Source organism: Gigantopelta aegis, chromosome 10, assembly GCF_016097555.1.
Source record: "Gigantopelta aegis isolate Gae_Host chromosome 10, Gae_host_genome, whole genome shotgun sequence".
In the NCBI taxonomy this organism is placed as follows: Eukaryota; Metazoa; Mollusca; class Gastropoda; order Neomphalida; family Peltospiridae; genus Gigantopelta; species Gigantopelta aegis.
Window position 1 is genome coordinate 43,322,068 of NC_054708.1, and position 18,596 is coordinate 43,340,663.

General features: G+C 37.8%; 1 protein-coding gene across 1 annotated transcript; it reads right to left on the minus strand.

Annotated features, from left to right (window-relative positions):
- Nucleotides 1-1,609: 1,609 nt before the first annotated feature.
- LOC121384817 (A disintegrin and metalloproteinase with thrombospondin motifs 9-like) lies at nt 1,610-15,853 on the minus strand. Its single transcript, XM_041515409.1, has 5 exons — nt 15,740-15,853; nt 12,071-12,348; nt 6,692-6,871; nt 2,957-3,111; nt 1,610-1,901 (listed from the first exon to the last, which is right to left on the minus strand). The coding sequence occupies exons 1-4, from the start codon at nt 15,828-15,830 to the stop codon at nt 2,959-2,961; spliced, it is 702 nt and encodes a 233-aa protein (XP_041371343.1). The 5' UTR covers nt 15,831-15,853; the 3' UTR covers nt 1,610-1,901; nt 2,957-2,958.
- Nucleotides 15,854-18,596: the final 2,743 nt, after the last annotated feature.

The window sequence follows — 18,596 nt, forward strand, 5'->3', positions numbered from 1 at the left end:
TTCAGTACGTCGAAACGCTTCTTCTTTGCTGTATGCATCAAATAGCTCAGACCGTATTCTAATAGCACGCGGTATATTAAGAATATGGTGACTTTCTTGAATGATTTCAAGATCGTCAATAATTGACTAGGGTATGTTGATACATTTCAGTTAAGAGTTGCAACGAGAAAAGTTACAGGTGAACGGAATTGGAAGCGACTTAAATCGGCAATAAGAAATTGGCCCCGGAGTCCTCAGTAAAATTACAGTGCTTCGTCCTGATGTGACTTTTTGTAAATGCAGATATATGTCACTGACTAATCGTTTTTGGCTGCTTGGGGCGGGACGTAGCCTGATACGGTCAGTCTAGAATCGACCCGCGTCAATGGACCCATTCGGCTATTTCTCGCTCCAGCCAGTGCACCACGACAGGTATATGAAAATATGTCGTATGTGCTATCCTGTCAGTGGGAGGGTGCATACGAAAATCCCTTGCTATTAATGGAAACAATGTAGCGGGTCTCTCTAAGACTAAATGTCAAAATTGCCAAATGGTTGACATCCAACAACCTACGATTAATAAATCAATGTGTTCTAGCGGTGTCATTAAACAAAACAAACTTCAACTTTGTTTTAGCCCAGTGGTCAAGGGTCCGCCTGATGCGCTGTCGGTCTTGTATCGATCCCCGTCAGTAAAGATCACTGGGCCAATTCTCCTTCCAGCCATTGCACCACGACTGGTATATCAAATGCCGTATTATGTGCTCTCCAGCCTGTGAGATGGTGCATATAAAATATCCCTTGCTACTAATAAGAAAATGTAGCGGGTTTCCTCTCTAAGACTTATGTCAGAATTACCAAAAGTTTGACATCCAATAGCTGATTGTTAATAAATCAATGTTCTCCGGTGATGTTAAACAAAACTATTGCCTAGCCTCTGTTAAAGGGACAGTCCCGAGTTTACAACCACTGTAAAATGTTTCCGACCAATAGAGCCTTTTCGATGACGTAACATACAAATTAAATACATTTTCTCATTTAAAATATCAGCGTCTGTATGTACAAGGTGTTTGTTGTTCTCCTAATACTTGTAGTAGGCCAAACCGGATTTTACCTCTTAATAATTCCGTACGTACGAACAAATATATATCACAAATTAAAGTAAAAACTGAGTGCTACAAAAATTAGTATACAACCGCAAACTTATTCGATATACAGACACTGGTATTCTAAACAAGAAAATGTATTTAGTATGAAATAGTAATCGCCAACAAGCCGATGGCTGCAAACTCAGGAATGTCCATTTAAGAAATCCCACCAACCTACATACCTCGTGAATAATCTCTGACTCCTAGTCTTAGTTACAACGACGTACAGGTGTATCTATCTATCTATCTATAATATATATGTATATGTATATGTATATGTACATCTATATATATATATATATATATATATATATATATATATATATATATAGATAGAGAGAGAGAGAGAGAGAGAGAGAGAGAGAGAGAGAGAGAGAGAGATTTGTCTCAGTATCTTATTTTTGTAATAGTAATACATTGTTTAATAAAATAAAATACAAAATTGTTATTTCAGCATAGGGAATACTATGAAATGTTTTATTTTGAAATTTATGCATTGAACATATCCATTAGTAACAGGCGCGAATCCAGGGTTTTTTGAGGGGGGGGCGGGTAAGAGGTGTTTGAACAGGCTATTATTGTTATATGTTGACGTCGGCGAAACAAAGGAGTGGGGGGGATACGCCCTCAGTGCCTTCTCTGGATCAGCGCCTGGTTAAACTGTTGAACGAATCTCAAGTGTGTTTCACGTTTCATATAGTTGCAGATGATTAACAGATGACGAGCTTCTCTTGTACCCGGAAGCCATTTGTCGAGTGTCCGACTTGTTTAAAACTGAAATTAACAAATCTTTGTTAGTCAACACTTCGTTATTATTATAATGAAATTATATATCTCAGTGCCACACAGAGGCATACATGCACACACACACACACACACACACACACACACACACACACACACACACACACACACACACAGAGAGAGAGAGAGAGAGAGAGAGAGAGAGATCGACGCACGTGCACACACACGCACACACAAATGTATGTTACTTAACGTTAGCTGCATTCACACTTAGGCTTTAAACTAGCTTAACTAAACTGGAAATGTGAACGTGATCTTTTCACTATACCGGTATAGCTCAATCACTTTGCTATGCGGTTTAGTTAAACTGGTGTAACTGAAACAGTTTAAATGCAAGTATGAACGCAAACTGTTTTAGTTAAATAGAGAATAATACATGAGTGACCGTTAGATAATATTTATCTTACAACGAGTTGTTTTGAAATCTATCTAACCAGGCTTTAAGCAAATTTTAACATTTTGTTTCGACTAAAAGTTATTCACAGTACTTTCAATCTGTGGACTATTATTGGTATATCCAGTATGTTTAACAAGTGGACTCTTATTTGTATATAAAGGGGCTGGACGTAGCCAGTGGTAAAGCGCTCGTTTGATGCGTGGTCGGTCTGTAATCGAACCTTGCCGGTGGGACCATTGGGTTATATCTCTTCCAAGCCAGAGTACTACGACGGGTATATCAACGACTGTGGTATGTGCTATCCTGTTTGTGGGATGGTGCTCATGGAAGATCCCTTGCTACTAATAAAAATTAAGCGAGTTTCCTCTTTTAAAGTATATGTCACAATTACCAAATGTCTGACATCCAATAGCCTATGATTAATAAATCAATGTCCTCTAGTAGTGTCGTTAATCAAAATAAACTTTAACTTTTTATCAAGAGGTTATATGTATGAATATTAATGTTAGAGGTAGAAAAAAAACCCCCAAAACTATTGTATATTATGTAACCTAAGTTCTCATAGCTTATACCTTTGGAATATATATGTAAATTAAACTATATACAAAATGGGTTATGTACAGTATACCTTTAGTATATATCGTTTGGATTATGCATGAGAAGTATGGGCTCGATGGGTTTCAGTCCGCCCGCATAGCCGCCTGCCAGTATGTCCACGGTGGCATTTCCATGGTCTCTGGTCCATTCTCCATACGCAAATTGTCCTTCAGCCATCCACTCAAGCTGCGGATAAAATGGAGCAATGTCATAACATTGTCATATGCCGTATACTCTTGCTATACAGAAACGCTTTTGTTGAACAAGTTTAGACGTGCAAGCCTGCATGTGTATGTATATGTCTATAATAAGTATGTATGTATGTGTGTGTGTGTGTATATATATATATATATATATATATATATATATATATATATATATATTATAAAGAAAATGTCAGAGGCCTCCTTTAAGAGTCATATATTTGTCATGTTTTCATGCAGTTTTATAATTTTCCTGATGAAGCCTGAACAAGCGAAAATTTGAATTAAAGAGGGATATATGACTTTTTAAGGAGGTTTCTGACATATTATCTCAAGCCATCTTGCTACTTTAGAGGAGATGTGCCAGAAACACAGAAGGATTTTCTATTCGTATATATCTATATATACTGACACACAATGAAAATGCAAAAAAAATAAAAACCCTTCTCATTGCAAATAACGACAAACTATTAATGAATTGATGGATAATGTAATATGACATTAATAACTGGTATTCTTGAGACACATTCACATGGATACATGGCCAGTTATCATCAGTAATCGATTTGAATTCGAAATCGAAAAGTTCAACGTCACCACCCCCCCCCCCCCCCCCCCCCCCCCCCCCATATCAAGGTCAGAATCTGGTGTGCTCAAAATTGGCCCGTGAGCATGCGTGAAGACGACGGGAAAAGGATTGGCACAAACATCTCAAAGAAGCCACAGGAATGTTCCTCCAACGCCTGTGCAAGCTCAGCGACGTTACGCGAAGGTGGCTGGCGGTGACGTACACGACATCCTAACTCATCCCACATGTGTTCATTTGGGTTCAAATCCGGTGAAACGGCGGGTCAGTTCATAACGGTGATACAGGCTTGTTGCAGGAATGCCTGGGTAATTATTGCAGTATGTGGACGGGCATTGTCTTTTTGAAACAGAAAGGGACCTCCTGGTCTGCGGTGACGGCGCAAAAGTGGCTGGAGAACTGGTCTTAGAATGACGTCAACATAAGGCTGAGCTGTAAGGGCATCGTGGACAATGATGAGATCACTTTTTAAATCACAGTTGATTGCCCCCCATACCATCAGACAACCGCCGTCAAACCGATCACGTTCCCTCACACATCCATCAGCGTACCGTTCATGGAGTCTCCTGTACACACGTGCTCTTCCATCGGCAAAGGCGACAGAGAAACGGGACTCATCTGAGAAAACAATGCTCCGGTAAAAGGCTGGTGGATGATTATCATTCTAGAGAGCAAACTGTAGTCTCGCAGCACGATGTCACGGTGTCATGATATTACCGTTGTACGGGCGTCTGAGTCGACGGATGACCGTCATCGGATGGATAATGCCTTCCATTACGTCCTATCGTGTTGCTTGCTGCCATCGTCGCAGTTCTGAACCGGTCACGGAGGTGATGTCGTCGAATCTGCCGATCTTAGCGTGGGGTCGTAAAGGGACGTTGACCAGGTCGAGGGATATCACGGACACTCCCGGTATGTTGATGACGTTTAACAAGTCGTCCGATAGTTGATGGATGGACTCTGAAGGTCCTAGCAACTTGGCCTTGCGAAGTCCCCCCTTGAACCATGTCCAACGCTCGCTCCCTTTGTTCTTCTCCGAGTCGTGGCATTCTTAATGTGACGAGGAATATGACACCGTTCTTATAGAATTCTATTTATTGGTCTTTGTATATGTTCATTATCAACCATCTTGTCACGTGAATGTTACAAATTGTATATGTATATATTCCTCCTATGCCGTTGTGCAACGGCCCGAGTGTAAATAAATTCTTGTCTTCTTGTGTGACTTTGATGTGTCCACATACTGGATGCAGCATGATTGAGCATGTAGTGAATGCATTTCACACCATTTTGTGTGTTTCTGCTATTGTATGTGTAACGAGAACAAAACCAGGATTAAAACCCAGACAAAAGTACCAATCAATGGCTTCCTCTCATCAATTGTTATTTTAAGTTCAAAAATTATATTTTTCATTAATCACAACAAAATATTGAAAAATATCTGTTTTGCGTTTTCATTGTGTGTCAGTATATATCTATATCTATATATGTATGTATGTATATATATATATATATATATAGATATATATATATATACATATACATATATATACGTATGTGTATATATGTATATATATGTGTGTGTGTGTGTGTGTGTGTGTATATATATATATGTGTGTGTGTGTGTGTGTGGTGTGCGTGTGTGTGTTTATTTAATTATCTATTATAAACGTTTGTTATGGGGAGAAAGGAGGAACATTTACCTTTTTTCTTTCTTTCTTCTTTTTCTTCTTCACCTTCTGTTTTTCAACTGACTGCTAATTGTACTATTTCTTCAACATTTGACTGACAATATTTAACCATGTGTTGCAGTGCGCTATTTATGGTGGCCTCGGTTTTTGTTAATGTAATGCTTTTATTTCGCAGGGCTTTTTATAAAATCCACTAGCCATGGGATCAGTGATTTAAAACATTTACTAGTCACGATTAAAAATTCACTAGCCCTACTTTACTATAAGTTAATACAATTTTACTAAATAATAGTAATAGTCAGATATGTCACCTAAAGAGGAAGATAGAGCTTGAAAACACTAACATTGAAGGTTTGGGGAGGGGGCAGGATATTCATATTTACAAAATAGACTTAACTGCAACATTTGACCGACAAAACGTCACTGGGCATGGCAACAGTAGTTATCTACTAGCCCAAGACTGAATATCACTAGTCATGAGAGTGGGGATACCAAAATCTAGAAGTTCTATATTTCGTGATTACACAAGAATACATTCTATAATTCAGAATCAGCCCGAAAAAGAAATGTGATATTAAATATATAATACTCTAAAGGTGTTCTTCCGATCTTGTACATCTCTGCCTACGTCTATTGGTGGGCCCATTGGGATATTTCTCGTTTCAGCCAGTGCACGAGAAAGAAATGTTTTATTTAACGACGCACTAAACACTTATTTTCGGTCATATGGCGTCAGATATATGGTTAAAGAGATCACAGATTTTTGAGAGGAAACCCGCTGTCGCCACTTCATGGGCTACTCTTTCCGATTAGCAGCAAGGGATCTTTTATTTGCGCTTCCGACAGGCAAGATAGCACAAACCATGGCCTTTGTTGAACCAGTTATGGATCACTGGTCGGTGCAAATAGTTTACACCTACCCATTGAATCTTGCGGAGCACTCATTCAGGGTTTGGGGTCGGTATCTGGATTAAAAATCCCATGCCTCGACTGGGATCCGAACCCAGTACCTACCAGCCTGTTGACCAATGGCCTAACCACGACGCCACCGAGGCCGGTGCCAGTGCACATCACTGGTATATCAAAAGCCGTGGTGTGTGATATCCTGTCTGTGGAATGGGCCATATAAAAATATCCCTTGCTACTAATGGAAAAAGTAGCGGGTTTCCTCTCTAAGACTATATGTCAAAATTACCAAATATTCGACATCCACTAGCCGATGATTACTATATATGTGCTCTAGTGGTATCGTTAAACAAACGAAAAACCCTTTAAACTCCACTTACGTCGTCGTCAACCTTCAGTCCTGTCCCGCGCATATCGATGTGAAATGTGCCCACTGGGCCGCATTTGTTTCTCTTCTGATTGTAGTGCTTGGTGTAACTGTCTCGGGCTTCTCCAAAACCTACGACGTGTTCTCCATAATGCCGCGCAAATGTGAAATCGGTTTCCCTGACCATCATTGACTGCGATACAAACATAATACATATTGTGACGAAAAGAAAAAAATATAACATGAGAGAACTGCTAAAGCAATACATTTGATTTCATTCCAACCTACTTTCATGGTTATATCCAATTGAGGTTCATGCATGCTGTCCTGGGCACACACCTCAGCTATCTGGGCTGTCTGTCCAGGACAGTTAGTTAGTTGTTAATTGTTAGTGGTTAGTGAGGGTGTAATGGCCTTACACATACCCATCGAGTCGTTAAAACTCGCTCTGGGTGGGAACCAGTGCTGGGCTGCGAACCCTATACCTACCAACCTTACGTCTGAAAACTTATACGTAGAAGAGACAGACAGACGGACGGACAGAGGGAAAACTTAAAGTTCTCTCCGGTTGGATCACACCGAAGGTCCCAGTCCATAGTGTCAAAACATCAACATGTTAGTGGCAGTCAGTTCGTCAATTCAAGATTATAACGTTATAATATATAATATTATAATATGGACATTACGCTTGTAGTAAATTAAATTTGTGTTATAATTTAATTTGTTGGCTTATTATTTTTCATCAGTATAATATAGTCAGTAGGCCAAAACCACATATGTGCATGTGTTTGCCCTTTTACTTTATATCCCTACCGTCACTCCTAGAGAACATGTAACCGACATTAGCGCAAGTATTAAGAGCTAGATGGACATTTGGAAGGTTGTGGCGCTTTAATTACACACAGTGCGTATAACCTTCCAAATGTCTGTCTAGCTCTCTTACAGTTAGAGTACTCGGGCAACCGACAGAGATCCATGATAGCATCCGCATCTGTTAAAAGTAATTTTGACTGCTTGTGCAAACATAGGGATCCGTATATTAATATGGTTTTGTTAACTATGACGGGATTCGTTCAAGCTCTTAGTTCGTTTTACCCATTAAAGACCCCTTGCCTAAAATTGTTGTTCATATGAACAACACCACCTAATTAGGGCCTTCAGTTGTGCAACAGACATTTGATATATAGCTAACAAATCTGTTTTTGTAATAAGAAGTTATTACTAAATAACTTCACTATCTATTGACGGATTGTTGAGTTTGAAATATGTATATTTACAGCCAGTCACCGAGAACCAGTATCTGTTACTGGTTAGTAATGAAGACTGGTATATTATATGATATTAACATCTGGGTTAGGCATAGAAAGGTTCCAAGTAGTTGTTCCAAAAATATACACAGCAGAAAGTTTAAGTTTGTGTCATGAGAGTTTGCTTCCTGGACATTTGGGACGAACGAAAACGTATGAAGATATTGAGTCAGAATTTGTTTGGTCAGGAATGTATGATGAAAATGCAGAGTTTTGTAAGACTTGTCACATCTGTCAACTAGTGGGGAAACTACATTTTAAAAAATCCACCCGCTCCCCTTAAACTAATACCTATAGTAGGAGAAGCTTTTTCCAAAGTATTGATTGACAGCGTGGGTCCCCTCCCTCGTATAACTAGTGGGAATCAATATTTGCTAACGATCATGTGCGTAAATAGACTTGTGGGAGGGAACACACCAACTGACTACTGGAGATGAGATTATAAGGAGACGATGGGGATAGATTGGTCATACGCTCTGGAAAGCAGCATCGAATACCACCAGGCAGGCTCTGAGATGGAACCCACAAGGCAGAAGAAAAAGAGGCTGCCTAAAGAACACATGGCGAAGAGACTTCCAGGTGGACAACAAGAAGGCAGGACACACATGGAGGCAGCTTGAAACCAAAGCCCAGGGCAGACAACTCTGGAAAACTCTACAAAGTTACAGCAGCTGTGGTGGCCAGGGCTCTGATTAAATATTCCACGATGGTAGGTTTGCCAGACATTTTACAATTCGACCAAGGTACTAATTTCATGGCAGGATTGTTTCAGCAAGTGACGGTCCTTTCAGACATAAAACAAGTTAAGTCTAGTGTTTATCACCCTGAATCACAGGGAGCTTTAGAACTGTTTCATCAAAAAAGGTGATTTTGTAAATTGCCTGACTATCAACGTAAAATATTATATTTACAGTATGAAAATACAAAAAAGAAATTTACATGTACATGCCGCGAAAAATATTCCACAAAATAATTTTGAAATAGAAAAATATATTTATTACAAAAATTGCAACTATGAAGCATTTCATAAGCAATAAACACCCTATAAAACACTCTTTGAAAGAATGTTTTAATTAAAAATAATGCTTTGAAAGTTTACTTGGAAATAGAGTACTAATTAAAATGTAATTCTCTAATACACTCTCAATATCCCCACAACTTCTTTATACTTATCTACTGCTGTTGCACTCTCTCTCTCTCTCTCTCTCTCTCTCTCTCTCTCTCTCTCTCTCTCTCTCTCTCTCTCTCTCTCTTTCCGTCTTATAAATATCATAGAAAGCATTAACATATTTAAATAGCATATTTTGTTTAGATACTATTGTTTAAATATGTACTTTGTAAGGCAGTGACTACGGCTCCTCAACCTGTTCACTGCCTATGTTCTGGGGTCAATAAATCTTGAAAAAAAAGAAAGAAAAAAGAAAACCAAACTTTTATTCATCGAATAAAATACACCAATCACCGTATACTGTAATGGAACCTTCTACTCCAAGAATATTCTATTGTAATTGCCCATATTGGAACGTCCTCGCCGATGCCCTTTCTCGGAAATAAAACCAGCCTTGCAGACATCAAGTGAAATGGTTGTGTGTATTTAAACATGTGTCACCAAACAACACAAAAATTGGAAGTTTGGATTGGTGGACCCACCGTTTTATTTAATATATGAATTTATATGTATGTATGTATGTATTTTGACCCGGATGCATCGGTTAAGACATAGTTTTTACAAAATATTGTGTTTCATATACATTTTTATGATAGTATATTTCCGTACCTTAGGTATGGTAAATAACCTAATTTGATGGGATCGGGTATGACGGGATCCCTTCAAGCTCTTATAGTGTTTTTACCCATTAAAGACGCCTTGCCAACAATTGTTGTTCATATTGACAACAACACCTAATTAGGGCCTTCAGTTGTGCAACAGACATTTGATATATAGTTAACAAACCTGTGTATCAAGATGTTATTACTAAATAACTTCATTATCTATTGACCGATTGTTGAGTTTGAAATATGTATATTTACAGCCAGACACCGAGAACCAGCACCTGTTACTGGTTAGTAATGAAGACTGGTATATTATATGATATCAATGATTATATTGTAGAAACACCTAACATATTGGCTCTTGTTGGAGAATAGTTGAGTATACTGATTTAATTTGCCATCAGTTGATTAATCCATTATTACCAGTGGTTTAGTCAGCCAAGTTACACTTAGAATCAATTATCTTCATGTAACGATTAAGTGTCAGGATAGGTGTAATTATCCATTTACTGTCGCTAATTACGACCAAAGAAGTAAGAAAGGCGTTCTTCAAGCCTATCCAGGGAATATCTTTGGTGTCGGCAACGACGTCCGATTCATTGCATGACCTTTTGTTAAAATTGACTGAGTGGATAGCCAGACGGGGCTTACGATTGTGACTAGGTGTTGCGTGGCAGGGATTCATGGATCGAACTTTGGTAAATATAATTGTTGTTGATGTGCCTAAGATGTGTTAATATTAGAGACGTGTTCCTTGATAGTAGAATGTGTTCCCTGTTCTGGTCTTGTGTTGGAGTATTAGCTTAAATAGCTATATTATATAAATATATGACTACAACTACTGTTAGCTAGAATTTATTACTTAACACACCTTTATTCAATAGAGTTTTAATAAGTTACGGTAACATATTAACTTAACGATCCATTCTTTGACACGTAACTCCAAATAAGAAAATATTTAAAGGTAATATATGTATTGTGAGTAATTGTGATATTAATAATTATCATTTTAAAACTTACCCTGGTCTATTGTTGTTTATTTTATTTGGATACCAGTAATTTGTCATATAAGTTAATGTCACACCTTCCCTTAATGTTCTTGTTATGGGGCACAAAAAGCACCTATTCCCTAGACGGGAAAAGCCAAACTAATTTGGTGATTATACCAGAAAGTATATCACCTATTTGTGCCTGCATCGCGACATTAACATTAAGGCATACAGAATGGACCGACACCCCCCCCCCCCCCCAACACACCCACCCACCCACACACACACACCCACACACACACACACAATAGATACATACATACATAAATGTACCCTGTATATATAACAGGACTGTAAATTCGGCTGAACTATAGTCCTGCAAACAGGACCAAAATAGGGGGATACCGGTTCCTCTAGCTAGATTTATCGTTTATTGTGTGGGGATCATGAAATCGCCTGATAACACTTTCAAAACTGCATGCGATTCGCATGGCAACCATTTTCCAAGATGGCGCCCACCATATTAAAGAAAGCCATATATCCGCAAGTTCTTCACGTATTGAGATGTTTTTAATATCAAAACATATGTCTTCGTGTGTGAGGAATACGATAAACATGCTTTAAGACCAATTAGATGTATTCTGAAGAACCGTTCATACTAATGTCATACTAACAATGGTAAATATAGATCTCCCCTGCGTGTGCTGTAACCTCACCGTGGTGCAGGGGTGTAACATTATCTTTGAGAATGGCCAATACAGCACAAAATTGAAATTTTGAGTAAAAGTCAGTATTTATCTGTGCTATTTGTGTTTTTGCACAGTTCTTTACATTGTTTACATCTTGAATTCTTATATTGATTTTGATCGTCACTTTATTTGTTTACATTACCATAGTTTGACACCCAATAGCCAATGTATTTTTCGTTCTGGTGTGTCGTTAAACATTCATTCATTCATTCATTCATTCATTCATTCATTCAAATATAGATCTTCCTGGAACATGTGATTGATTTAATTCAAATGTCTAGCCATGAGGACAAGTGTTACCTTTCCGTGACCACCTACTCAAAAACTAAGCCTCTTTTATGACCCTGTTTGCAGGACTGATATTTAAGCAGGACTTTGTAAGTAACGTGCAATTTAACAGAAAACTCCCCTCTCCTTTTTTTTTTTTTTTTTGGGGGGGGGGGGGGGGGTGGGGGGGAGCAGTGGCGGAATGCCAAGGAACTTTGGGGGAGGTTTGGTGGGGGATTTAAAAAAAAGAAAAAGAAAATTAATATGTAATAAAATTATAACAGTCACATAATTTACTTTTACTTACCTGGATGTTTACACCCAGTTTGAAAAACTCGGTTTCGCCCGTGTACCAAGACCAAGATTTGGAAGGCATGGGATTTCCAGAACAATCTACATCTTCTAGGTTCGGATGTTTACCGACATTTTTGTACTTCAGAGTTACGAATTCTTTGGGCATTGTGGTATTCATATTGTGGCAATAAATTCTCACTTCCACGCTGTTGAGGATTGGCGGGTAAAGAAGATACTCCCCATCGGTTCTTTTTCCCTTCTTCTGATAATCGGCGCAACTTTTTGGTAAGCCTACGTATAAAAAAGAATGGATGTTTAATGTACATATGAATATATAAACGTATGAGGAAGGGGGGGGGGGGGAGCGGGGAGTGGGGTGAGAGCGGCCAACTGACCCCCCCCCCCCCCCCCGCAGTGTTGGAGAGAATATAGAAATTCGGGCAAAACCGACAGAGATATTCGGACAAAAATGTGAGAACCCGGGATTACGATATTACCAGTAAATTATTTTGATCAATTATTAAGCTATAATTCAAGTCCATTTTGTTTTAGCGCCAACGTGCATCGAAGTCTATAGACTATTTGTTTACATTGAACAGCGCAATTCTTTGCGCCCGGACATATAAAACAAGGCCTTGTTTATCGTATAACATTTAGATACATAGTCAATAGTGTTTATATTATTAGTAGTCACAGATAACTTACCTTGTCAAGTGTTATTAAGTTGTTAAATGGCATTTTTATACAGCCAAGAATGTAAAAGATCGAAGCCATGCTTTTGTACGAGCCTCGTTCTGGATTTTTGAGAGTTACTTCCGGGTATCTGTCACTGCTATTTTTGACGTCTGTTACGCTGTGTAGTTTAGGTAAAGATTAGATATTTAAGATATTACTAAGGCAACTTATATCTGATATGGAACTTGTATTTATTTGTATATATAGGCCTAATTGTATTTATTTGGTTCTCATTATAGCATAGTAATGTAAAGGCTTGTAAGGCCTAATGACGTTATTCAGTAGTAGATTACGTCATTGGTTTTCCAACCCGCACGGCGGGATTTACAAATTCTACAATGCAGAATTGTACCCTGCAATGCTGGATTTTAACCCGCTCTGCGAAATGCATACCCCGCTCTGCGGAATACATAATTCTGCAGTGCTGGATATTAACCAGTATTGCTGGATTTTGGCGGGGGTATAAATACGGATCCCGCAATGATTTGTCAGTTTCGGTCAACCGTTCGCCCCGATAGGTGGGTTGGGTTTATTAACAGAATACTAAATTACACGGGTTTTTCATATGTGAATATTACTGGGATAACTTGTAGAGACCAAACTGAACACCTTAATGATTAGATAAATAATAAAGATTAAAGGGTATTATTTTCAGTATTTATTATTAATAGAATTTAGGGAGATAGACAGCAACCATTACACAGAAAAGGTGTATGCCCCGGGTGTTGTGTTTTTTTTTATGTGGCAAAGTTTAATACATATTATATGGAGGGATAGAGAGATGCCCATGCAGTGGAAATTGGTCTGTGTACGCAAACAAAGTATTTGAAGAGTATATTCTTGCAGTTAGTGACGTTCTTGGTCCAAAATTCAGACTGTATATATTATAACGTTGGGGACTTAGTGTATTAGGAATAATTATTATAGTGCAATTTAACTGTCTTAGGTTAATAAGACTCAGTCTTTTAAGGTAATTTAAGAATTGTGGTATATTTCATAGCCTGAAAGTAACCTAGTCATATTTATTTGATTATTCATGTCAATTTTATTACTAAATAAATCAGTGAAAACATACAGTTCAACTGCGTATGCGATTTGAGTTTATTGTTAAATAAATATTGTTGAATTTTAATCTTGTTCGTGATCTTTTGCTTTCATAGTTAGTAGTTATGGCTATTTACAAGGACACCGTCTAATCCAGGCTCGTCACAATATTGGCTAACTCGAGGCCCTTGTATCATGTATTTCCGTAATTCTACCCGCAAACTTAGTTGTAATACATGTAAAAATGTGCAGTGATTTATTTGTAATTCTATATAGCTGTTTGATAGTGATGCTAATATGAAAAAAAGAAGTTATTCAGATCCGGGAATTACGTTTAATTCTGGCAGAAACAAGCCCCCCCCCCCCCCCCCCCCCCTTACAAAATTGGGAGTCTGTATGCCTATGCTTGAATAACTGTGTATTTAATCATTCTAAAATTAGTTAAAATCCATGTACAAATGCGCAGTGATTCGTTTGCAACCCAAAATAGCTGTTTGTTTGTAATGCTAATATGAATAAATAATGTTGTATAGATTCAGGCATTTTCGTTTAATTCGGGCAAAAACCCGAACGCCTATTTTTGCCAGAACCGTAAACAATGAATGTAGCGTCCCAAAATAGGGACTGACTTCTGTGATTAATCTGCCAACGGAATGCAATTTTAATTATGTTTTGTTCCAATATCCAAGATTTAAAATAGTAAACACGTTTCAACTTCAAGAATTATAAAATGGCGCCGCATTTCCGTCATTTTAAAACGATTCAACATCGCTAACTAAAGTTTTTATTGGGACGAAATTCATTATATATTATGTACTTGTGCTTACTTATATTAAAAAAAAATCATTGATACCTTTTATGTAATTTTTTCTTATTGCAGTTATTCCATACTTCTTTTTCAAATTATTGTTCATCAAAGATTTGACATTATGCAACCATCATAATAAACGTTATTACTGAAATATGTCTTGAAATATACCTTTCTTTTAGACTCCCATATATTAGGAACTCCAGAATGCAGCTAAAGACAATTGAATTGTTTCAATCAGTTCACGTCAAATTAATTTGCCAAGCCTCTGGACTCATGGGGAAAATATTGCCCGAGTATCCCAAAACGAACACGCTATCATGGCATGGTAAAAAATGGTATTAATGTCTTTTACGTATAGGTTATATTTACAATTATTTTTCAAATAAATGAATCGTCCCATCCGTAATGTTAGCAATATTCACGTTTAAAAGTGATTGATGAAAACAATGTCACTTAAAATTTTCTCCACCTTGTGATAACTGTGGATCTAGAAAATACAGAGTTCGACATAACGAAGTTTGACATTATTCGTTTCCAAATGTTTTTATCATAAAACCAACCCAGTGCCAATCACAGTGTTCGATTCTGTTACACTGGACGTGTTTGTAGGGACAACCGGCCTCGGTGGTGTCGTAGTTAAGCCATAGGACATAAGGCAGGTATGTACTGAGTTCGTAGCCCGGTACCGACTCCCACCCACAGAAAGTTTTTACGACTCAATGGGTAGGTGTATGGGTAGGTGTAAGACCGCTACACCCTTTTCTATATCACTAACCACTAACAACTAACCCCCTGCTTGGACAGACAGCCCAGATAGCTGATGTTTGTGCTCAGGACAGCGTGCTTGAAGCTTAATTGAATATAAGCACAAACATAACTTGAAATGAAAATCAAATATATCATAAAACAGTGATCAAACTAGCCACACGTCAAAAGTAATTACAACAGAAATAACAGATATACACATTTTTACATATGCTCGTCTTTGTATTTCTTCTTTAAAAGCCTAGATAGTTGGAGAAAACATGAAAATGGATACACAAAGTGACTTTCAGTCATGTATATTACTGGAACAGTCCTGTCAATACATACGTTCCCAGTGATTGTCCTCCACGGTTTCGATGTGTACCAGGTATAACAAACTGGCTGGCCTACAGCCACCGCACCAACCACCACAATCCATCCGGAACCTGTAATAGTGGTTTGATGCCACTACCGTTGCATAACTATCGTTCCCGGTCGCATACCACTGCAACTGTAATTATAACGATAGTTTACTTTCTATTAGTCACATAACCCTAACTTGAAAAAGGAAGGAAGGAAGGAAATGTTTTATTTAACAACGCAGTCAACATATGTTATTTACGGTTATATGGCGTCGGACCAAACACATATTGAGAGAGGAAGGAAATGTAGGGAATGTTTTTAGTTAACGTTGCACTCAACACATTTTATTTACGGTTATATGGCTTCGGACATATGGTTATGGACGACACAGATATTGAAAGAAGAAACTTGCTGTCGCCACTTCAATGGGCTACTCTTTTCGTTTAGACGGACCCAGCTTCTCGAAATCTATAGTTGCGTTCAAACTTACACTTTAAACTAGTTTAACTTAAAGGCACTCAGTCACGGATGGTTGACCTAATTAATGCTCCAACAAAGAAATATCTGAAAATATATACATTTGATTTGTTCCTAAATGTACTTTATTCAACCATCTACGTAACCACCATACTCCACTCATTAATGATATTTTGTAAAAATAATCGAATTATGGCAATGGTCCGAAATTCAAAAAGTAACATTGCTAAGAGGGTTGACATGGATTTCACTCCATCATGGTGTAGTAAAAGTGATGCAATAGCTTGATTTGGTCTGTAAAAAGTAATGTAATTTTGATTTATTATTAATTTTTAGAGAAATAAGGTCCTTAAATCTGTGACAGTATGCCTTTAAACTGGTATAACCAAACCAGTTTAGACTGCAAGAGCGAACGCGATCTTTTCGTTATACTATATAAATAAACCGGTATAGCTAAAACACTTCGTTATGTGGTTTTAGTTATACTAGTGCAACTAAAACAGTTTAAATGCAAGTGTGAACGCAAAAGGTTTTAGTTAAAATTGGGTTCAGTTCAGCCAGACCGCTACATTGATGTATGCGCTTCACAGTAAACCAAATGACCACGTTGGGAAACAATCAAATCGTTTGTTAACGTTAGCGAAACGTTTGCTGGCTGAACTAGGGGCTGGTATAAGACTATTTCTGGCTACAGCCAGTGCACCACGACTGGCATATGAAAGGCCGTGCTATCCTATAAGTGGGGTGGGGCATATAAACGATATTTGCTAATGATGCAAACATGCAGCGGGTTTTCTCTCTTAAGAATATATGTCAAAATTACCAAATACTTGACGCCCAATAGCCGATGATTAATAAATCTGTGCTCTAGTGGTGTCGTTAAACAAAACAAAAAAGGTATAAGGCAGAACATAAGCGTACGAGACAGTGTTGCTGTTGCAAAACCTCTAATTCGAGCAACAATTATACAGATATTCGTGCAAAATGTGCTAACCTAAGAACTTTTCACCAGGTGTTTCCATCAGTCTGTCCTCAAAATTAGTAATCAATGTAAAAGCCCACAGTAATTCGTTTACAACCCTATATAGCTATTTGGTAGTACTGCTAATATGAATAAATATCGTTATGCAGATTCGGGCATTTTCGTTTAATTCGGGCAAAAGCCAGCCTGCCCAACTACAAAAATGGGAATCTGTACGCCTCTGAGGCAGAAGTGAAAATGACGTCGGCAAGTGCTTTAACAGAGTCCTAGTCCATTGTAGTCCATTTGATGTATTGCGCAAGTGCGGATAACTACACTTCCGCCTTAAACCAGTATAGCTAGTAGTAGTACACGTGTGCACGCTCGTCCTTTCCAACCAGTACAGCTGAACCAGTTTAACTTGTGTTTGTGTGAACACAGATTCGCGCTGCACTACACATTCCACATCTACTCGGGGTTTCCTGACGGTATGCAAACCATTTCATCCCAACGAGCTGTGCACCTACTGACTCGGGTTTTCCTGACGGCATGACGTTACGCACAATGTTCGTTCTTACACAATAATGTTTGCGTTCCGTTACCTTAAATCTCCTGTAATAAGCATAATTCTGAACGTGCATTGAGCTTTATGCCTCAAATTAATTCCAGAACATTTGCTTATATGGATTTATAACTAAATAATATGAATTAATCCACATTAATTATTTACATGAGACAAAAACATTGCAAAACGTCAAAAACTCTATGTAGACGGGCAACATTTGCAAAACACGTTTTATACAAACGCGCCGAAATGTCCGTTATGAACGTGAGAAAATGCTCGAAAATGTGCCCACAATATCACCTAAAAATGACGTAACTGAAGAAACTGCTAAGTAAATGACTTTGCACATAATTAAACAAATTATGGAAGCAAAAGATGTTCAAACAGACATGTAAACCCCTGCAAAATGTGTCAAGATTTGAGGAAGGTGAGTCTGCATTATTGTAAGCAAACTAACTGTTTTAGCATTTCTTCCTAAATAAAGACATATTTGACATATTGTTTGCGCAAAATAATTGTATGAAAAATTAAACTGCTTTGAAATTGCTGTTTTGAAAGCGTTTTGTTGTTTTCTCGTCTTAACGGATTAATGAATGAATCAATCAATCAATGAATGAATGTTTAACGGCACCCCAGCACAAAAATACTCATTGGCTAATGGATGTTGTAGATCAAAGGTAAAGTACACAAATATGATTATTTACGTTAGTTATTAAAAATATTATAAATGCGTAAAACCACATTATAAAGAGCTGCGGCGAATATACACCATGAACATTTACTAAACCAAACATATAGTTATAAAAACTAATTTTTAAATCTATATGGTTTGGTTTTTA